The sequence below is a fragment of the Bos mutus genome, chromosome 14, assembly GCF_027580195.1.
Source record: "Bos mutus isolate GX-2022 chromosome 14, NWIPB_WYAK_1.1, whole genome shotgun sequence".
Lineage (NCBI taxonomy): Eukaryota > Metazoa > Chordata > Mammalia > Artiodactyla > Bovidae > Bos > Bos mutus.
Window position 1 is genome coordinate 19,895,086 of NC_091630.1, and position 23,258 is coordinate 19,918,343.

At 41.2% G+C, this 23,258-nt stretch overlaps 1 protein-coding gene and 1 non-coding gene across 3 annotated transcripts in view; one reads left to right on the forward strand and one right to left on the reverse strand.

Moving 5' to 3' along the window:
* Nucleotides 1–21,195, reverse strand: part of RRM2B (ribonucleotide reductase regulatory TP53 inducible subunit M2B) — a 35,080-nt gene extending 13,885 nt beyond the window's left edge. Inside the window, exons 1-7 of one of the 2 annotated variants that reach the window (XM_070383068.1) lie at nt 20,685–20,918; nt 10,884–10,976; nt 10,071–10,226; nt 5,320–5,436; nt 4,442–4,575; nt 3,775–3,869; nt 472–605 (exon numbers count right to left, since the gene is read on the reverse strand). In XM_070383068.1, the coding sequence (XP_070239169.1) occupies nt 472–605; nt 3,775–3,869; nt 4,442–4,575; nt 5,320–5,436; nt 10,071–10,112 (522 nt within the window). In that variant the 5' untranslated portion in view covers nt 10,113–10,226; nt 10,884–10,976; nt 20,685–20,918. Of the gene's footprint in view, nt 1–471; nt 606–3,774; nt 3,870–4,441; nt 4,576–5,319; nt 5,437–10,070; nt 10,227–10,883; nt 10,977–20,684 lie in introns of both variants that reach the window. The other variant, XM_005899374.3, reaches the window with a different exon arrangement.
* Nucleotides 11,550–11,656, forward strand: LOC138990816 (U6 spliceosomal RNA). The gene has a single exon (XR_011466929.1). It is a non-coding gene; the product is annotated as a U6 spliceosomal RNA (small nuclear RNA).
* Nucleotides 21,196–23,258: the final 2,063 nt, after the last annotated feature.

Consider the following 23,258-nt stretch of genomic DNA (forward strand, 5'->3'; position numbering starts at 1 on the left):
GACAGGAAGAACATAATTTGGGAGAAAATGATGAGTTTGATTTCCTGAAATACTAGGCTTGAGATATCTATGGAGCCTTCCAGGAGGAAATATCTAAACATGCACTTGAATATATGGGTTTGGACCTCAGGAAAGAATGACCAGGCTAAAGGTAAAGTTTTAGCTTTTATAAGCACCTAAGTGGCAGCTGATTCCATGGGAATAAATAAGATCAACCAGGAGGCCATGTAGAGGGAAGCAGAGAGGCTAAGGTGCGAACTCAGGAGTACTTTGGTGCATAAAGATGCTCAGAGGCTGAGGAGGAACACTAAGAGAGCTAGGAGGAAAACACAGACTTAAATCCAAGGAAGAAATGACTTCTTATTTTAATCACCAGGATATTTGTGTCACCATAAGCATCTCCAAGGGAAAGAAAACTAAATGAACACCAGCTAGGAATACAAATAGAACTAGAAGAACTTCACTCCTTACTTCATCTCTGCTGATGAGCTCATTGGAAAAAGTGAGTCCAGGCATGAGTCCTCTTTTCTTTAGCCAGAATATAGCAGCAAAAGATCCCGAGAAGAAAATTCCTTCTACAGCGGCAAAGGCCACCACCCTTTCCCCTAGGGGAGAAAAAAATAGCTTCACTTTCTGAAATATTAATATATACTGCAGACATGTTCAAGCTTACCTATGGATAATATATATTTTTACATATATATTTTTTTAACAACCATATCACAACTGTTTTGCCAAGAAATAAAATCAACAAGGTCGTTGATTTTAAAATCAACAAGACAGCCAAGTCTTCGGTGGAGAAAACTTGCTACTTTAACCTACTAGAGCAGAAAAGCACCTCTACTTCAGGTGCTATGTCCAACACTGGACTCCTGCAGGTCTTGAAATCTGGAGAGCCTTCCACACTCAAAAAAAGAAAAAAGAAAAGGTGATTTATCTGTGCTACACATGCCTGTGGGTATGGGTGCGGGTACATGTTTTTGAATGCAGTATGTATATACATGTATGTTTGCATACTATGCTCTGTTGACCCCTTTGAAACAAAAATAACTCTTTAGACTAGTGAACTGCTTGTTTTAGGATGGAGCTTTATCATTTATTTACATAGATTACTATATTTTCATCTTACTGTTAATAAGAATGGATAGTTAAAATTGAGACATTTTTAATCAACATAAATGTGATGTCATGTGAACATTTATCTGTAAAGGAACAAGACTATAATTTTATACATCTGTGATTAAGAGGAACATTGTCCTTTTAACTATTCTATGCATTCACATGAATGCTACAGAATGAAAATCATAACAGAAATAATTACAGAAGGATATTCTTTTTGGAGAGGATTATAGGATGATACGGGGTAAATGTTACAAATTTTTCTTTTTTTTCTTTTTTTACAAATTTTCAAGAATAGATGTGAACCACAAAGAGACTTTCAAAATGCTTCTTATAAAAGCTATAATGAATTGCAAAGGCATCATGATTTGTCTTAGAGATAGGGAAGTACTATGTATTTTTAATATACAGCTAACCTCTATGATGCAATGCATTAAGATTGTGTAACTCATACTTTTTTTGATGTTTGAAATGTAATTTCATCATATATATTAAAGTTGAATCTGTATATTTAATGTTTTAAAGTTCTTTAAAGATATTTTTAAAGTAAGCAGTATATGACACTTTTTAAAAAACTAAGCAGATTGCCATGGGATGACTGCTGCCCTCCTGCATTTTCTCTCTTTCTAGGTTACTTCTCTGGTGGTGTCATGACAACATGCTTCCTGCGAGGCACACCATCATTTTCCATCATTTTCTAGACACGCTAATCTTTTCATTCCATATTGAACACTCATGTTTCCCTTTGTTTTTCTCTAAAGCCAGTTTCTCACCATGTGCCTCTCAATCAATTTTGAGATAATTCAGTTTAGTTCAGTCTCTCAGTTGTGTCCGACTCTGCGACCCCATGAATCGCAGCCTGCCAGGCCTCCCTGTCCATCACCAACTCCCGGAGTTCACTCAGACGCATGTCCATCGAGTTGGTGATGCCATCCAGCCATCTCATCCTCTGTCGTCCCTTTCTCCTCCTGCCCCCAATCCCTCCCAGCATCAGAGTCGTTTCCAATGAGTCAACTCTTCGCATGAGATAATTAGCTGGGTATAAAATGCAGATCACTCTCTGGTGAGAACCAGGAATCTGCAGAATTTTTCCAAAATTCTCCAGGTGATTTTTATGCACATTGAAAACCACTGCTTTTCTCATCATCAAAATGAACTGAAGGCAATGCCACATTTATGTTTCTTCCCTGATATACTACGTACTTGTCCACATCCTACACTGATCACTGGTTCTCAATGTGTTAGCCAGGAATCCCTGGAGATCCACAGACCAGGAGGTCTGTGAGGTGAAAACAGTTTTCATAGTGATACTAAGGCATTATTTATCATTATTACTATCATTCTGTCATTAATATAGAGTGGTGTTTTTCCAGAGGCTACATGACATATCATAACAATCCGAAAAATCTGGTAAAATACTCCTCCCTTTTGTAACTACGTATCTGAAGGGGGCTAGATTTTCTTCATATAATTCAACCAAAACAACAGTCTGCAAGAAATTGAATGCAGAAGCAGATATAATCCAGCCATCCTCCTATAAAGCAGACATTAAAAAGATTTGCAAAAATAAAAAAACTAGGTTATTCTCACTGATTTTTTTTTAAATACAGTGTTTCTTTGCATAAATATACATTATTTATTTTAAAATATAATGGGTTGTTACTGCTAATTTAATATCCATTAATTAGTAAATATTTTGAAAGTTTCTTGGTTTTAATTTCTAATATGTAAGTGTCTGCAGCCTACCAGGCTCCTCTGTCCATGGGATTTTCCAGGCAAGAGTATTGGAGTGGGGTGCCATTGCCTTCTCCGCAATAGATACAACCATATAAATAAAAGCAGTTTGGAGTCCTCAATAATTTTTAAGAATGCAAAGGAGTACAAACTGAAAATTTTTAGATCTCCTTCTGCGCATAATGAATAAAACCAGAAAGTAAAGACAATCAATTATGAAATAGATAAGAATAAGAAAGGTACTTAGGGCTACTTATATTAAATATCTGAATATTTTAATTAAATGTAATAAATATTTATTGAGCAACTACTGTTTATGAGACAATGTTAATTCTTTCCTTAAAAAAACGTTATTGGATCTCAATTAATCCTACAGGGTGTCTGCATTTAACTTATTTGAAAAATAAGCCTGTTATTGCAAACTGTTCTTGCCTTGAGTGTACTAATCTATATATTTGTTCCCTGAAAAATATTAGGACTCTGACTTGCTTTATTTTAGGGAAAAAAATAAACATTACTCAAAGTATATAGTCTTGCTCTAATATTCTTGTCTGAGTCTATGTGACTGATTCTTTGATTCTTCTTTTTTTAATTAATTAATCTATTTTAATTGGAGAATAATTACTTTACAATATTGTGATGGTTTTTGCCATACATCCACATAAATTGGCCACAGGTGTACATGTGTCCCTCCCTCCTCCCTCCCCACCCTATCCCTCTGGGTTGTCCCAGATATTCATCTTTACCTGAAATTATGCACTGACCTTTTACTCTTTCAACTTTTAATTTAATAAACAGAATATATAACAGATTTAGATTATTTTTTCACCAGCTTCCAATTAATTCTTAGGAATAGTGATATTACACCATGTAAAATATAACCTAAGCAAATTTGATCAAATATAAATTAAAGTTACATACCAAAAGTAGATTTTCTATCTGCTATCCACCGCAAGGCCCAATCTGCTTTTTTCTTAACATATGGCATTGTTTCAATTGCATTAAATAAAAATTCTCTGTAAAAACAGAATTAATGGCAAAGTTATTCACTTGGGTTTTTTTTGTTTGTTTGTTTTCATTTTTGGCTGCACCACGAGACCTGTAGGATCTTAGTTCCCCAACCAGGGATCAAAACCTGAGCCCACAGCAATGAAAGTTCCAAGTCTTAACCACTGGACCACCAGGAAATTCCCAATTCACTTGTTTTTAATCCTACTATATTTGATTCTATGAAAATTATGGTATGCATAGAATCTGGAGTTTCTCTGTATTTTGGCAAGTCCATAAACTATAGAAGTCAAAATAAAACTCAAATTAGTGGTTTGAATCTGGTCTGATACAAACTGACTAAATTAGAATATTTAATTTCTAAACAATGTGTTGATGAACAGTTTTTTAAGTTATAATTTCCAAAAATTTATTGGTCCTATGCAAGTTTTTTTTTTAACCCAACACATTACTGAGTAATAGAAAATAGTGTATTCCTAAACTCCCATATTTGAATAATCTTTCCCTATATTTAGTTTCCTAATATTAACATAACCAAGTGATAGACAGAGCTTTGTAAATAAAATCTCAGCAGTAATACCTTTTCTTGGGATCTCTGATGTAAGTGTCTATTAGCAAACTGTACATCTCTGAGTGAACATTCTCGATGAGAATTTGAAAGCCATAGAAACAGCGAGCCTCTGGAACCTGTACTTCCTGACTAAAGCGCTCCACCTAAAAAAACAAGGGAAATAAATACATCCGATTCTATGGGCTCTCATTAAACACTGCAAATCAGAACCTGAACATAAGAATTATCACATAAGAATCACCTGTGATGCCACAAACAGGTCAGAAAGACCTTATGAATTATTCTAAGTGGTACTGTTTAATCCATCAACCCTCCACAATTAGTTGCATACTGTATTCTTAAGCAATTAAATAAATTGACCTGTTAGTTGGAAATACTACCTATAAAGCCAAATAAATTTTAGAATATCTACCAAAAATAATTATTTTGCTTTGTAGAATTGACCTTAAGTAGATCTACTGAAGCCTCTACCAGTTGACAGCGAAAGTTTGCATCTTCCCATTCTTTTTAGTAAGAAAGCATGCCTTCTAACCAACCATAATACAGTGGGGAGCCAGACCCAGTGTTCTATTAAAGAGCTCTGGAAAGGTTATTAAGGTGCAGATGCTTTATTAGGATTACTATCTAAGAGTAAACACAAACTCATGCTTATGCCTTGTAAGCAGTCTTCATTGGTACAAAATGCTTGGTTTGATGATATTTGTGGGGGGTGGGGTCAAATATAAATGAAAACTTGCCTTTGACACTTCATCAGAAAAAAATTTTTCAAGAGTTAAGCTTCATCTAGTTCATTTCTTAGACTTTTTTCAGGTTCAGTCTGATTATCTTACTGCCATCACTGTCATTTAACTGCTGAATGAGAACAAAAGTAGAACCAAAAATCTCACCAAATTTTCATTCACAATTCCATCACTGGCTGCAAAAAAGGCTAAGATGTGAGAGATAAAATACTTCTCTTCCGATTTAAGCTTGTTCCAGTGAGGAAGATCCTTTGATAAATCAACCTGAAATAAAAAGATTTTCAAAAAATTTAACTTCTTCTCAAAGTATAGAAAACTGACTTCTGTCCCAATGTTAAGTGGGACATCTTTGCAGTAAAATGTGAAAAATGAAAAAAGTCATCATTCTTGCTAAGACTATTTGTGCCCCCTCAAAATCCATATTGAAACTTAATCCTCAATGTGATGATATCTGGAGGTGGAGCCTTTAGGAAGTGCTTTGTTGTTATTGTGCAGTCACTAAGTCGTGTCCAATTCTTTGTGACCCCATGGACTGTAGCCCACCAAGCTCCTCTGTCCATGGTATTTTCCAGGCAAGAAAACTGGAGTGGGTTGCCATTTTGTTCTCCAGGGGATCTTCCTGACCCAGGGATTGAACCCACATCTCCTACATTGGCAAACAGATTCTTTACTGCTGAACCACCAGGAAACCCTGAGAAGTGATTAGATCACCCTCATGAATGGGATTAGTGCCCTTATACAAGAGACCTCAGAGAACTCCTTTGCCCCTTCTGCCATGTGTGGACATAGTACGAAGACAGCTGTCTATGAACCAGGCAGCAAGCCCTCATCAGATATCAAAACTGTAGGCACTTGATCTTAGGATCTCCAGCCTCCAGAACTGTGAGTAATAAATTTCTGCTGTTTGAAAGCCACTCACTCTATGATATTATTATATCATCAGCTCAAACTAAGACAATTACAAAGGAACACAACAAAATCAAAACATTATGAAGAATTCTATCTTTTAGCTAATTGAGAAGCTGGCCAGGATGTCCTTTCAAAACATTAACCTAATCTATTCTCACCACAAAAAAGAAATGGTAACTATGTGATGGGATACAGGTGTTAGCTAACACTATGCTGGTAATCATTTTGCAATACATAAGTGTATTAAAGCAATATGTTGTATACTTTATAATTACACAATGTTATATGTCAATTATAGCAATAAAGTTGGGAGAAAAACTGCAATCTGGAAGAAATGAAGGAAGGGGCAAAATAGAAAGAGAGAGTAGAAACTGATCAAGAAGGAACTGAGGTGAATATACTAATGATTTTCAGCAGCCAGGGCTTTAACATTTTATATAATACTTACCATTGTGTTAGATAACTAGACACCTGTTAAGCAGTTGTACTTGCTACTTTACTGCTAGTTAATCTACTTTTATACCCAGAAGTAATGTCAGACAGGTAATAATCTGGGTTTTAAAACAATTTATAGGTACAGCTTTCTCTGAGAGTAGAAATATTTTGAAAAGTGTTTATTGGAACTAGTCCTTGGAATTAATAGTAATGTACTCTAGAGTTTAGTAGAATCTACAATTTTAAAATTGTCTCTAAATGTACCTTGTAGATTTTGTCTCTGGAAAATCTCTTACAAATGTTTCATAATAATCTCACAAACATTTGAAATGTGTTTTGTCAACAAAGGTCTGTCTGTCAAGGCTATGGTTTTTCCAGTAGTCATGTATGGATGTGAGCGCAGAAGATACTTTTGAACTGTGGTGTTAGAGAAGACTCTTGAGGGTCCTTTGGACTGCAAGGAGATCCAACCAGTCCATTCTAAAGGAGATCAGTCCTGGGTGTTCATTGGAAGGACTGATGTGGAAGCTGAAACTCCAATACTTTGGCCACCTGATGTGAAGAGCTGATTCATTGGAAAAGACCCTGATGCTGGGAAAGATTGAGGGCAGGAGGAGAAGGGGATGACAGAGGATGAGATGGTTGGATGGCATCACCGATTCAATGGACATGAGTTTGGGTAAACTACGGGAGTTGGTGATGGACAGGGAGGCCTGGCGTGCTGCAGTTCATGGGGTCACAAAGAGTCTGACACGACTGAGCGACTGAACTGAACTAAATTGTCTTTTGCTCTTTATTTATTTATTCTAAAAACCCCTAATCTCTTTGACCCTTCCAAAAAAGACTAAAGTTTCATCTCTTCAATCATTTGTGTTCTTTTCCAAAATCCTTTCCCATTACTTTATGTTTTAAATGTTTACTGAACACCCACTACATGACAGACACTGTGCTAAATGTCGGGGATACAACGGAGAAGAGAGGAAATATTTGCATACGTCTTTTAAAATATGCAAGCTAAAAGTCAGGTCCTATTCTATAATGTTAAGAGTTCACTCAGGTTAAACTGACATCTTCCTGGTTTTTGTGTATTATACTCCTAACACTAAATTTTAATATTACAATATGCTCCCTCTTAAATATTAAACTTATCTACATTATTTTCCATTCCTAAAAGGTAAATGTTTTTGCCCAGCTTTGTTCATTTGAATAAATTCCCAATTTCACAATCTGAAGATTGATTGCAAACTATTGGTAACAGAACTTCCTAAGTAGCTTTAAAAAAAAAAACAAACAAACACCAGAACTTTGTCTTCTGAATCAAGTCTTCAATGACCAGTCATATTTAATAATAAAGGTAAATCACTGGTAAAGCAATGAAATCTAAAGATGATTAAACTGTAACTTACATAATTTGTTTAAATGAATAATATATGGAACTAAAAATGTGTTTGACTTCCCAGTTAATTATGTATTTGAATCTTCCTGTCAGCTGTCTGTAAAAAATGTGCATGCATGCGTGTGTGCTAAGTCGCTCAGTCATGTCTGACTCTTTGCAACCCCGTGGACTGTGGCCCACCAGGTCCTCTGTCCATGGGATTTTCCGGGCAAGAATACTGGAGTGGGTTGTCATTTTCTCCTCCAAGGGATCTTCCCAACCCAGGAATCAAATCCACATTTCCTGCCTTGACAGTTGGATTCTTTACCACTGAGCCACCTGGGAAGCATAAAATATGTACCAAGCTGTACATTTTAATTTTTAAAAAGTAGTATTTTTAAGTCGTAGTGCAACACATAGTACAGGTCTTAAAAGATGCAAGAAATGTCTTGATGAAATGTAATTACACAAGTATCACAAGTACCTTTTTAACATGATGACTGAAAAAGCCACCTGTGTAACCTATTTGTTCTCTTAATGACATCTAACGAAAAGCTTTCTAAAAATCACGGTTAGGGACAGTCAGGTGTGCCTACCACTATGGCTCGATATGAAAATACTGGGTTTTTGGTTTGGTTTTTTTTTTTTTTTTTTTTGCTCTACATGCTAACTACAATATAACAAAAATGTTAATAATGTTAACAGATATAAAATAACAAAAATGGGTGGGGGGATAAAATTAGTGTAACAGAAGGTTCAAAAATTGGTACCTTCTGATATCTAGTATAAATCTCCTCCATTCTGTATAAACTAGTAGCTTGCATTTATTTGGTTCTCACTACACGCCAACTACCATTCTACACATCTAATGAATCCACACAACCACCCAACGAACTAGGTACTATTAGCCCAGTTTACTGACGAGGATACAGAGCGGCTTCCCAGGGCAACTTCCCCAGTGGCACAGCTAGTACGTGGTAGACCCGGGATTTGTACCTCAGCTGGCTCCAGCACCTGCATTCTTAACAGTGTGTATAAAGAGCCAATCTCAACAACAACAACAAAAGTTCTGATCGATAGATATCAATAGATGGATAGATCCAAATATATCTACACAAATAGTTATATCTATGTGCAGTATACAGGCGAATATCACACCCAGAGAACAGAGTGATACACAGGTATCATCCATCATATTCAAATACGAAGATAAGGATTATTTGCAGACTATGGAGCAACTGCTTGCATGACCAACTGTCTTTACCAAACAGCGAGCATTTTCTAATTTGCTGGGTTCAATTCATTTCCTAGGCAGAAATTGCCACACTAAGAGAAAACATTCCACAGCTGTCCTGTCTGCTCGGGCAGTTGTGCCAGGTTTGATGTGGCTGAGGGCAGAGCCAGACAGGGTGGAGCATGGTGAGTTCCGGTACAGTAGTTCAGAAGTTGAGTACATTGCCCGGGCAAATTCCTTGTGTGGCAGCTCTTTCAGCACCATCAGCTATAGCTGCAAATTTATTTATTTATTCGTTTATTCCACTGACTGGAAGTAAAAACTAGTCTTATTTGGTCACAGCAAACCAAAAGTCTGTTCAAAAATGGAAAATGGGACTTGCCTGGTGGTACAGTGCATGAGAATATGCCTGCCAGTGCAGGGGACAAGGGTTCGATCCCAGGTCTGGGAAGATCCCACATGCTGCGGGGCAACTAAGCCAGGGCAGCGCAGCTACTAAGCCCACATGCTGCAACTACCGATGCCCACGTGCCTAGAGCTTGTGCTCCAGAATAAGAGAAGCCACCACAATGAGCAGCCTGTGCGCTACAGCAAAGAGTAGCCCCCGCTGACCTCAACCAGAGAAAGCTCGTGTGTAGCCACAAAGATTCAGCTCAACCAAAAATAAAAAATACCAAAAAAAAAAAAAAAAAAGGAAAATGTTCAAAAACATATTAGAGGTAAAAATCTGGCAGACTGAGATGACGTTTTTGCAGAAGAAAACTTGTTTATAGGTAGAAGTCTAAACACAAAACATTGGAGAACCCTGTATTCAGTCTCAGGAATTTCAAACATTATCATATACAACTGATCTTATCCAGGGTACCTTACAATGTAAGTCCTGTGATAGAAAATGTGAACACTACCCTAGAGAACATGTTTCCTGATGACGGCGATGCTACTTACCTCTTCTGCTGTCCAGAAGGATGCCTGTGCCTTTTTATACATTTTCCAAATGTCAGGGTACTGGATTGGAAAGATGACAAATCGACGAGAACTCTTTCTCAGGAGCGGCTCTTCATCTGACTTTGCTTCATTTTCATTGGTATCTGAAGATAACCTCTTTGAAAAATAAAGTACAAACACCCATTTTATGTAGAGATTCCCCTTTACTCACATCTAACACACGTCTGGGAGAGTTAGGGAGACAGCACAGTTTGGGAGCCCGTCTCCCCAGCTCGAATCCTTACTGTGATCTGGTAGCTGGTCAATGGTGTTGGCTTAAGTGCGTGGCTATAGGAAGTTCCTTAACTTCTCTGAGTCTCAGTTTCCTCATCAGTAAAATAACACCTACCTTAGAGATTAATTTTGATGATAAAAATGCTTTAAACAGAGCCTGGTGCATAATAATCACTCAAAATATTATTGCCATTATTATTACTCTGAGGATAAGCATAAAAAACTAGACCCATAAATGTCACGGGGGCAAATTTCTAAAGTTGTGGACAAAATGTCCCTTCAGGGCCTCTCACTGAGACAGAATGCTGGCATGAATAGGCTACTATTACAAGCTGCTTTTTAATTTTAAAGTTTTCTTGTCTAATCTTAACTGAAATATTATCATACTCATCTGAAAACTCTTTACCAACAACTTAGCAGTCTTTGTCTGAGCCTTCCCATGTACCAATTGGTTTTTGCTATTTACGTGTTAATATTCCTGTATGGCATATGGTCTCACTGGGACTGTCTCAAAGCTTTGTGGGATAAAGAAACACATACCTAAAATGCATACTGCTTGGAAAGAGGATGGCACTCTAAAGGAGGAAAATGTCTTTTCATGGCTGCAATCACCATCTGCAGTGATTTTGGAGCCTGAAAAAATAAAGTCATATGTCTGACTGGAGACCAGTTTTTATATATTGTGGTATTTCCAGAGTACTATGTCAAGTAAACATTAGTTTCCCTGGTGGCTCAGCAGTAAAAAATCCACCTGCAATGCAGGAGCTGCAGGAGGCAGTTTCAGCCCCTGGGTCAGGAAGATCCCCTGTAGGAGGGCATGGCCATGCACTCCAGTATTCTTGCCTGGAGAATCCCATGGACAGAGGACCCTATGGGCTACAGTCCATAGGGTCACAAACAGTCAGACACAACTGAAGCAACTTAGCACCCATGCACAAGTAAGTGAATGGACTGTTAATCTCTCTTTAGCCTGTGCTCTGATTTTTGGATACCTTTAGATTTTAAAAAATTTAACATAAGACCGAAATGTATCAGTGAAATAATCTAAAACCATTCAAATCAAGCCTCCTCTGAGTACCCTCTCAAAATCCTCCCCTCAGCACACCAAAGGCCTTGATTATATGCCTAAGAAAGCATATAGATCACTGCAATTTAATTCTCTGTCTACAGTTTCCTCTAGACTCTGCTTCTTAACAGTAAAAACCAGTGCTCGCTTCGGCAGCACATATACTAAAATTGGAACGATACAGAGAAGATTAGCATGGCCCCTGCGCAAGGATGACACGCAAATTCGTGAAGCGTTCCATATTTTTAATTAAATCCTATTGGAAATGTAGAAATTATTAAAGGAAATTTATGCCAACAAAAAAAAAAAAAAACAGGAAAAACCAGATTTATACTTGTGGAATCCTTAGAGCTTAGCATACAGTTTGGTATTTACTCAATATTTATTCCACAAATATTTAGGTAAATTTCTAAAATGGAAGTGGTCAAGTTTTTTGTTTATTTGTGCTGCCATTGAGGACTTTGCTCAAAACTGTAACTTGTACTCAACTTCTAGAATCCAGATTACCGGGAGAAGTATCAATAACCTCAGATATGCAGATGACACCACCCTTACGGCAGAAAGTGAAGAACTAAAGAGGAGCTTGATGAAAGTGAAAGAGGGGAGTGAAAAAGTTGGCTTAAAGCTCAACATTCAGAAAACTAAGATCATGGCATCTGGTCCCATCACTTCATGGGAAATAGATGGGGAAACAGTGGCTGACTTTATTTTTTCAGGCTCCAAAATCACTGCAGATGGTGATTGCAGCCATGAAATTAAAAGACACTTACTCCTTGGAAGGAAAGTTATGACCAACCTAGACAACATATTAAAAAGCAGAGACATTACTTTGCCAACAAAGGTCTGTCTGGTCAAGACTATGGTTTTTCCATATGGATGTGAGAGTTGAACTATAAAGAAAGCTGAGCACTGAAAAATTGACTGTGGTGTTGGAGAAGACTCTTGAGAGTCCCTTGGACTGCAAGGAGATCCAACCAGTCCATCCTAAAGGAGATCAGTCCTGAGTGTTCATTGGAAGGACTGATGTTGAGGCTAAAACTCCAATACTTTGGCCACCTGATGCGAAGAGCTGACTCATTTGAAAAGACCCTGATGCTGGGAAAGATTGAGGACAGGAGGAGAAGGGGACAACAGAGGATGAGATGGTTGGATGGCATCACCGACTCAATGGACATGAGCTTGGGTAAACTCTGGGAGTTGGTGACGGACAGAGAGGCCTGGAGTGCTGCGGTCCATGGGGTTGCAAAGAGTCAGACACAACTGAGCTACTGAACTGAACTGAGGACTTTGCAATCTCAAAAAAGCTGTAAGATTCTGAGACACTGCAGTTCCAGGCTCTAGAACAGGAGGACACATAAGAGCTCGTCCTCTAGGTCTGGCACTGAGGCTGCTTTTGAACTGACACCACACAGATGCTTTATACACATTTATTCTGCTTCATCTGTACAACAAGTTAGTCAAATAGTTATAGTATTCCAATTTTACAGATGGGAAAACTAAATCTTGAAGTAGGTAAATAACATACCCAGGATTCCACAACTGGTAACTGGCAGAAATAAGATTAGAACTGAGATAGGTCGGAATTCTAAGCCTTGCCTTACACTACATCTCTGTATGTGTGGATGGCAGCTAGATTAGGGCCAGTGTGACGTGAAAGTGTTAGTCCTTCAGTTGTGTCCGACTCTTTGCAACCCCATGTTCTGTATGTATCCCGCCAGGCTCCTCTGTTCCTGGAATTCTCCACGCAAGTATACAGGAGGGGGTAGTCATTCCCTTCTCCAGGGGGTCTTCCTGACCCAGGGATCGAACTCAGGTCTCCTGCACTGCAGGCAGATTCTTCACCATTTAAAAACCTGAATTCAAAACAATAAGATAAACTAAAGTTAAAAAGAGTGCATGCATGCTCACTCAGTTGTATCCATCTCTTTGTGACCCCATGGACTGCTGCCCACCAGGCTCCTCCATCCATGGGATTTTCCAGGCAAGAATATTGGAGTGGGTTGCCATTTCTTCCTCCAGGGGATCTTCCCCACCCAGGGATTGAACCTGTGTCTCCTGCATTTTCTGCATTGGCAGGTGGATTCTTTACCACTGAGCCACCCAGGAAGCCCCTAAAAAGTGTATACACTACAATTAACCCTTGTGCAACACAGGTTTGAAACACATTGGTCCACTTATCTGTGGATTTTTTTCCAATAACAACAATACTATTCCATCTGCAGTTGATTGAATCAGTGGATGCAGAACAGTAGATATAGAATGCCAACTGAAAAGTTATATCAGGATTTTCAACTGCCAAGAGTCAGTGCTCCTAACACCCCTGCTATTCAAGGACCAATTGTACTGTCTCCTGCTAAACAAAGTTAATTTAACAAATGGTACTGATGTAACTAAACCAGTCAATCTTAAAGGGAATCAACCCTGAATATCCATTGGAAGGACTGATGCTGAAGTGCCAATACTTTGGCCACCTGATGCGAAGAGCCGACTCATTGGAAAAGACTCTGATGCTGGCAAAGATAGAGGGCAGGAAGAGAAGGGGATGACAGAGGACGAGATGGTTGGATGGCATCATCGACTCAATGGACATGAGTTTGAGCAAACTCCTGGAGGTGGTGAAGGACACAGAAGCCTGGCGTGCTGCAATCCATGGGGTTGCAAAGAGTCGGACACGACTGAGCAACTGATCTGATCTGATCTGATCTGATCTGACGTAACTAGTGAAATGACAGGAGGACATCATCAAATATGACTTTAGGAAAAAGTAAAAATAAAGATGAGTTCATTAGAAATAAAGTTGAAAGAACCAAAGTGATGTGAAGCTGGTGAAAACCAGCCAAACTGATAAGGCTTAAAGCAGTGGTTTTTAACTGGTGCAAATTTCAAAATAGAGTAAAACTTTCTCAGAACGCATTTGCCTTCCCCTTCACCAGATTAAAATCACCATGTACAATGAGATCATGAAGTATGTTGTTGAGGAGGATGTGTTTCACAGGTGAATGATAAGACAGTAAAGATGAGATTAAAAATCAACATTTTGGAAACTGCTACCTCTACATCAGAACATGAAGTAAACCAAATGACCATATTTCACTCCACAGTGTTCATTATAGTACAAAATCATGTTCACTTACAGTAAGCACTTAATATTATTATGCATGCTTTCAGGCAAGTCATTTAATCTGATCATCATCACCTGTAAATTAAAGACTAACATTTGTCCTACTTGTTTAAAAGGAATGTTATAAGGATCAGAGGAGCTAATATAAATAAAAGTGCTTTGCATACTCTCAAGTGTTACGAACGTTTTAAATTGTTATTGTGTTACTATTAATTGTTGGGATGTTTCTGGCCTTAGAAAGGTGGTCTTCTATAATTCATGAAGTAATTAGAAAATTGCTGGAAAGGCTTTAAAAGTGAAATATTCAAATCCCAATTTAAAACGTTGAGATCTGCAGTCAACAAATACTGCAAACTTATCTTGGCCTGCATTGTTCTTCCTTGAGTTCTTGTAGACTGCACTTGCTTTTATCACCACTATGCAGCATTTTGATACGGTTTTGCATTTTTCTTTTTGTTATGTATTTTGTCCCAGGGGTACAGATCTATATGCAGAGCTAGAATTCTTTCCTTTCACTCTATTTGCTGTGTGCACCATACTGACAATTGGGAATGACAGCGTAAGCAGCAACCCTTTGGCACCAAGCACCCTTGCTCTGAATGGAGTTTGAAAATGCTGATAATTGATCAACATCTGGATCTGCAAAAACTGCTGACGACAACTATCTTTAAACAATTTTCAAATGAAAGTCACATTTGAATACACATATTCTTCCTGTTCCATCATGGTAATATGTGGATTGTTAAGAAGCTGAATTAGGAGGCTATTGGGAAAGATCCTGCCTTGTGAAGTGAGGAGCTTTAACGAACACAGATCTTTGAACTGGGCTATAGATGATAATACTGCTTATTTTCCTGATGATAAAAATCCACACACATTTTAAAATACCATCAAGAGGATCATATATCCCCAAATTCTAGGCTCTCCAGGGCATTCTCTGTGGATGTGGGCTAAGAACTCATATTTTAGAAGTAAAGAACAATATGAGAAAAGTCACGATGGCATGGGCCATTTTTAAGAACTGGAAAACTTTCTAAATCTGGACTTATGGTATGTGGGGGACAATGGAAGAAAATAAAACCAGAAAGAAGGCAGTAAACACTTCACAATTTTTCCAAGTGTGCTCTGAAGAACTGTGTGGTCTCTCTAATGTCAGAAAGTGCTCAGCACCTGGAGAATAACTGAATAAATCAGACAAAAACTCTTGCTTCTCACATTACATGTTTAACAAGAATTTAATATGAATAAACACCCCCACCAACCCAAGTCATTAATAACAGTAAGAAGTTACAAACACAAAAGCTTTTAAAAATCAATTTGATCAATAAAGAAGATAAGGGGTTCAGTTTCAAGATATCAAGAAGAAAGCTGAAAATATAACACTATGGTAGGTAGAGCACTCTCTCCACTCCTCTCTCAGGGCGTGAAGATCCTATTGCTGCTGCTAAGTCGCTTCAGTCGTGTCCGACTCTGTGCGACCCCATAGATGGTAGCCCACCAGGCTCCTCTGTCCCTGGGATTTTCCAGGCAAGAACACTGGAGTGGGTTGCCATTTCCTTCTCCATTGCGTGAAAGTGAAAAATGAAAGTGAAGTCGCTCAGTCACATCCGACTCATAGCAACCCCATGGACTGCAGCATACCAGGCTCCTCCATCTACGGGATTTTCTAGGCAAGAATACTGGAGTGGCTTGCCATTGCCTTCTCCAGAAGATCCTATTAGTAGTTGCCAAGAGGATGGATATGATTATTCAGGGAGAAGATACAAAGCAGCAGTACAGCTGAGAACACAGACCAGGGAATGCAGGTCTCTTGACAGAAAGAGAAAGGGCAGGTGGAGAAAGAGGTAGCTGGGATTAAAAGTGACAGAAAAAGACATAAAGCAAAGGCAGCGGTGACCTGACTTGGCTAAAGCAAACGATCGAGATGAGATGAAGAGGAATTCCCTAAAGTATCCACTTTGTGGGTATCAATGGGACTAAGGCATGAGGAATTTTCTGGGTCAAAGGTTTTCAAACATCTCGGGGAGCTAGGAGGCTCAGACTTCAACTCTTCCCACTTGCCCCCACCCCCAGGTGCTGGCATTCATTGTGGAGCACAGTTTAAAATCATTCCTATGGAGAGTCGTGGAAAGTTTCTGAGTAGGAATTAATACGAACAGGGGTACCACGAGAAAGAGAAATTGAATATCCATGTGTAGGCTGAATTAGAAAAGAGAAAATCCTAGGTTTTGGTAGCATCGATAGTGTCCATTTCAGAGGTGGAAATGACAGCCTGAATTAAGATGTAGCAGTTAACATGAAAAAGCTGCTTTGCCAGTCCGAGGAGCTGGGCAGTTTGGTGTGGGAATTAAGACTCTTTGAGGAGTATTTTTGAGGGACGTGACATGGAGGCATAGGTTTATTGATGGACTAATTTGGCAGTGGTAAACAGGATTGGACAGCTGGTAAGACTGAAAGTAGACAGACAACTAATTTGTTGTAACTGCACAAATGCTGAAGTGAGGAAAACGTGAAACAGTTTCTCATAGGCATTCCTTGGTAACTCTCCATTGTCTTTTTCAGAATGGTGCTTCCTGATTCTGGACACCTGGTCCCAAGAAGTGCCAGGACATGTGAGGGCAGCCATCTGGGTTAAGACTCCCCAGCTGGCATTCACCCTGCACTGATCTAGACGGGCATTCTACACAGCCCCTTCCTCCCATCCACCTCCAATTACACTACTTTCATTTGCTTGCCTTCACCTCTCCTTCTCCTCGGGTGTGGTAGAATGTTCGGATGCCGTCAGAGTTATACACTATTCGTAGGTGTTTTCACTTTCATTTTCCTATTCCCACCAAACCTGACAAAACAGGTGGACTACTGGCCCAGGAGTGAGAACTTGCTTTTAAACCTGGATCTTGGTTTTAAACTTGAGTTGTGTGGTCCTGGGTATATCATTTCGAAAACAGGGACTATCAGTTAGATTAAAGATAGTTCATTTGGGGAAACTATCAAAATTTTGGACCCCCTTTCTCTAGATATTCACAACTGCACATATGACACCTACAAACTTCAGGAGATTCATAAACCCCCTTCAAGCTCATCTATAAACTCCTCAAGACAGTGTTCTTAAAATATGTGTACCATGATCCAGTGGTTAAGACTGTGCTTCCACTGCAGGGGACACATATTTGACCCCTGGTAGTAGTTTTACATGCTGCTTGGCATACCCTAAACAAAACTGTGTACCAGGATCATCTGAAGTGCTTGTTAAAAATGCAGTCCCAAACCCATCCCAAGAGACTTTGATTCACTATATGTGGGGCGTAGACCCAGATATTTACATTTCTCACAACGTTTTCCAGGTGATTCTGATGCAGGTGGCCCAAGCTGCACCAATATATCTATAGAAATAAAGTACTTAAGCCATCCTTGCATCTCAAGTTAAAAACTGTGAAACAGGTGCTCACTGAACTTCATTCTAGATCTAAAGTTCTGCCTCTGTCTTTGTGGGTGTGTACCAAGATAGGCATAACAAATAAAAATTAACTTCCAGGTCTTAAGTCTGAACTGTTGGAGCTACCACCACAAACAAAAATATCTGAATTGTTCCATTAGAGTAGGAAAATGTTTGTTTCAAAAGAGGAAGAGAAAGTTTGAGGGCTATTTACAATTTGTTAGTTACTAAATGTTTACAGAGTCAAAGTAAAATCCCAAATCTGGAATCTACAACTTTCTGAAGAAATGTAAGAATCTCTGTGAATCTGAGAGCTGAATCTCTGTGAGCTGAAACTCTATTAAAAATAATCTTTATTTTTAATCCATTTTGAGTTTATTTTTGTGTATGGTGTTAGAAAGTGTTCTAGTTTCATTCTTTTACAAGTGGTTGACCAGTTTTCCCAGCACCACTTGTTAAAGAGATTGTCTTTAATCCATTATATATTCTTGCCTCCTTTGTCAAAGATAAGGTGTCCATAGGTGTGTGGATTTATCTCTGGGCTTTCTATTTTGTTCCATTGATCTATATTTCTGTCTTTGTGCCAATACCATACTGTCTTGATGACTGTGGCTTTGTAGTAGAGCCTGAAGTCAGGCAGGTTGGAATGCAAACTAGTACAGCCACTATGGAAAACAGTGTGGAGATTCCTTAAAAAACTGGAAACAGAACTGCCTTATGACCCAGCAATCCCACTGCTGGGCATACACACTGAGGAAACCAGAACTGAAAGAGACAAGTGAACCCCAATGTTCATCGCAGCACTGTTTATAATAGCCAGGACATGGAAGCAACCTAGATGCCCATCAGCAGATGAATGGATAAGAAAGCAGTGGTACATATACACAATGGAGTATTACTCAGCCATTAAAAAGAATACATTTGAATCAGTTCTAATGAGGTGGATGAAACTGGAGCCTATTATACAGAGTGAAGTAAGCCAGAAAGAAAAACATCAATACAGTATACTAACGCATATATATGGAATTTAGAAAAATGGTAACAATAACCCTGTATACAAGACAGCAAAAGAGACACTGATGTATAGAACAGTCTTTTGGACTCTGTGGGAGAGTGAGAGGGTGGGATGACTTGGGAGAATGGCATTGAAACATGTATAATATCATGTAAGAAACGAGTCGCCAGTCCAGGTTCAATGCATGATATGGGATGCTTGGGGCTGGTGCACTGGGATGACCCAGAGGGATGGTATGGGGAGGGAGGTGGGAGGAGGGTTCAGGATGGGGAACACGTGTATACCTGTGGCGGATTCATGTTGATATATGGCAAAACCAATACAATATTGTAAAGTTAAAAAAAATAAAATAAATAATCAAAGATACCACACACAGCAACAGGTTTAGAAATATTTACAAAATAACAGGCTAAGAAAATTATAGCACAACAATTTTAACTACCCTACAGTCTAATGAATCCCAGTGTGTTGACTGTTGTTATGTACCTCTACTAATATAGACGGAGAAGGCAATGGCACCCCACTCCAGTACTCTTGCCTGGAAAATCCCATGGACAGAGGAGCCTGGTAGGCTGCAGTCCATGGGGTCACTAGGAGTGGGACACGACTGAGCGACTTCACTTTCATTTTTCACTTTCATGCACTGGAGAAGGAAATGGCAACCCACTCCAGTGTTCTTGCCTGGAGAATCCCAGGGACAGAGGAGCCTGGTGGGCTGCTGTCTATGGGGTTGCACAGAGTCGGACACGACTGAAGCGACTTAGCAGCAGCAGCAACTAATATAGAAGGGCTTCCCTAGAGGCTCTGACGGTAAAGAATCTGCCCGCAATGCAGGAGACCCAGGTTCCATCCCTGGTCCATCACCCAAGGAAGATCCCTTGGAGAAGGGAATGGCTACCCACTCCAGTGTTCTTGTTTGGAGAATCCCATGGACAGAGGAGCCTGGTGAGCTACAGACAGCCCATGGGGTCGCAAAGAGGCAGACACGACTGAGCGACTAACACTTTCACTAATATAGAAGCCAAGAAGACGAACACGTTAAGGTAGGTTTTATTAAGCACCCACAACTTCCGTGGCACTTTGCATAAAGCACTTAATTCTTTGTGAAGCAAGCATCATTTCCACTGTAGAAATGAAGAAAGTGGTACCCCCCAAAGATTCACAGCTCGTTTAGCGGGGTCTGAGTAAAACTGGTCTGCTAACCTTATCGTTGCCATTGTTAGGAGGATTTCCTGAAGTCTTTCTACTGATCAGCTAACCCCATCCACTTGTGTCAGTTTCTACACGCATCCTTCCAAGTCCTATTAACCATCCCAGAGATGGAATGCATTTCTCCAGTAGGGCTACCAGTCCTCGGCCCTAGCCTCAACCTCCCCTGCCAGGGCTCCAGAACAGGGAAGGATGGAAGAGGGTGCGCCTTGCCCGGATCTGAAGTCTCAGAGTACTGCCCTCGGGTCGCCCCAGAGCAGTGGAGCAGAAACCCGGCTCCTTCCTCACCCCTCCGAGGGGACGGCCTTCAGAGCGCTCGAAAAGACGAAACCAGGCTGCAGCGAGAGCTCGAGGCCAGGCCTACCCCGGGTCTCAGGAGGCAACGAGTAAAATCTACTACAGAGATCCTGCACTTCGCAGGTCCCCCCCGCAGCTCGCAACCCAGAGGCCCGGCGTGACCGCGGGGCGGGAGAGGAAGCGACAGCGCTGTTTACCTCCTCTGGCTGGGGCCTGGCCGCTTCCGGCCTTTCCGGGTCTCCCATCGCGCAGACTCCGCCAGAGCTACCGGAGCAGAGGGAACCGAGAGCCTCGGGCCACTCCAACTGGGACAGAACCAGGTGGCCGGCGGGTGCTCTGAGTAGGCCCCGCCCCCTGGCGCAGGGACCGCTCCTACTCCGGCCGGTCCCGCCCCGCTCCTCGGCGCTGGCCGATCCCGGCTTTCTCGCCTGCCCATTGAGGACCTGGCCCGGCTCGGGCCTGGCCCCGCCTCCCCACCCACACTGGGACGCGCCCACTCCGACTGCCCCGCCCCACCTCTCTGCGCCGGCCCCACCTCCCGCCGCAGCCAGAGTAACATAGTCTCGCCAAAATTCGCCCAGCGCCACTGCGCGGGCACCGCCTTCCGCCTTCTCAGTGAAGGTCTCTTCTTTGAGCCTGCCAAACTCCGCCCACTGAACCTCGGGCCCCGCCTCCTCCACTAGGTCCCGCCTCTCCAGCCGGCCCCCCCTCTCCTCCCGGCTCGCTGCCTTTGGCTCCTCCCGCGTCGCCGTCTTCTAGCCTCTCAGTGCGGGAGGTGCCCGGACCTCCTATGATCGAAAGTGGCCAGCTAGTTCTGGCCGTGCGTCAGGAACACGGTATATGTCGCGTTAACTCGGCCTAAATTAAAAGACGCTTGCTCCTTGGAAGAAAAGTTATGACCAACCTAGACAGCATATTAAAAAGCAGAGACATTACTCTGCCCGTCTAGTCAAAGCTATGGATTTTCCAGTAGTCATATATGGATGTGAGAGTTGGACTATAAAGAAAGCTGAGAGCTGAAGAATTGATGCTTTTGAACTGTGGTGTTGGAGGATACTCGAGAGTTCCTTGGACTGCAAGGAGATCAAACCAGTCCATCCTAAAGGAAATCAGTCCTGAATATTCATTGAAAGGACTGCTGCTGATGCTGAAAACTCCAATACTTTCGCCACCTGATGTGAAGAACTGACTCATTGGAAAAGACCCTGATGCTGGGAAAGATTGAAGGCAGGAGGAGAAGGGGACCACAGAGGATGAGAGGGTTGGATGGCATCACCGACTCGATGGACATGAGGTTGAGCAAGCTCCAGGAGTTGGTGAAGGACAGGGAAGCCTGACGTGCTGCAGTCCATGGGGTCGCAAAAAGTCGGACACTACTGAGCGACTGAACTGAACTGAACTGAACTCGGCCTATCCTGAGAGGATGCGGGGTGGTGGTCGGACCGCACACTGGAAGAGCTGAAGAGGAGAGAGCGCTCTTCGAGTGTGGAGCGGTGGCAGAGGGAAGCCACGCTCTGGGTGGGAAAAGGGGACGTCCCTGTGACACCGCGAGAGAGGAGAGAAGGCTGCCCAGCTTTTCTCCGAAGCTCCCGAGAAGCAGAGGTCGGGGAAAAGTGTGCGGGACGAGGCGGGGGGCGTGCGGAGGAGGAGGGGGAGAATAACGGAAGAGGGCGTGACACTTGCCGAGCTCTTAGCAAGTGCCAGGCGCCGCGCTCGCTGTGAGCCGGGCCGCAGGGTCCCGGGACGCCTCTGCGCCCTGCACAGAGAAGCCCCCTCCCTCGGCCGGCCCACCAGGAGCCCGGGCTTGGGATGAACGACTGAGGTTACCCAGCCCGAAGTAGAAGGCGCCCGGGCTTCCCGCGAAACGCTCTTTTCCAGGCCCAGAGTCGAGGAGCGGACAGAGAGACAGACGCTGGGCTGCCCATGGGCCTGTTTCTCAGGGGAACTGTCTACAGGTAAGTGCCCACAGAAAGAAAAAATAGTGGGGTCTAAAAACCAAAACTGAGGCGAAAGAGATTTGCTTAAGTCGTCTGAAGCTGAAATGTCGAGGGAACCCTTGTCAGGCCTTGACAACAGGCACCTGCTTTGTGATTAGTTGAGGGAACTGTGGTTCAGACAGGATAGATAACTGAGCTTTGAAAATGATGAAGGTTTATTCTCAATCCTGCCCTAGAGTGGGGGATGAGCAATATCCATTCTTACTTAGACAACTACTAGGGGCCACGTGCTGAGTAAAATAAATTCCCACAGGTTAACTTTAAATAATAGTTAAATAAGTTCTGTGAGGAACCTGAGTCTTGAAGAAGCTAGAAAATTTATCACAGGCCATGTGGAAAATAAACTAAGAGCAAAGATTCTACCATTTAAGTCATCAGACAGTATGTCTCCTATTTATCAAGCTTCTTATGTGTATTGAACGTACAAAAGTGAATGAGTCTAGTGAAAAAGAATGTGGATTCTGGAGCCATATCATCTGGGCATGAATTCTAGCTCCCTTATTTATTAGCTGTGCTGCCTTGGACAAGTTACTTAGCCTCTCTGAGACTCAGTATCCTCAGTTCCTTCCGCATAAGACTGTTGCATGGATTTACTAATATATTACATGTAAAGAACCTACTGGGGCAGAAAATTACAATGGTAGCTTTCAAGTACACTACTCATCAGAGTATCCTAGAGGTCATAGAACAGAAAGGCTCAACTGAGTCGCTTGAATCACATGGTTTATTAATTGAAAACATACATTAAGGGGAAAGAGATGGAGTAGCTAACCT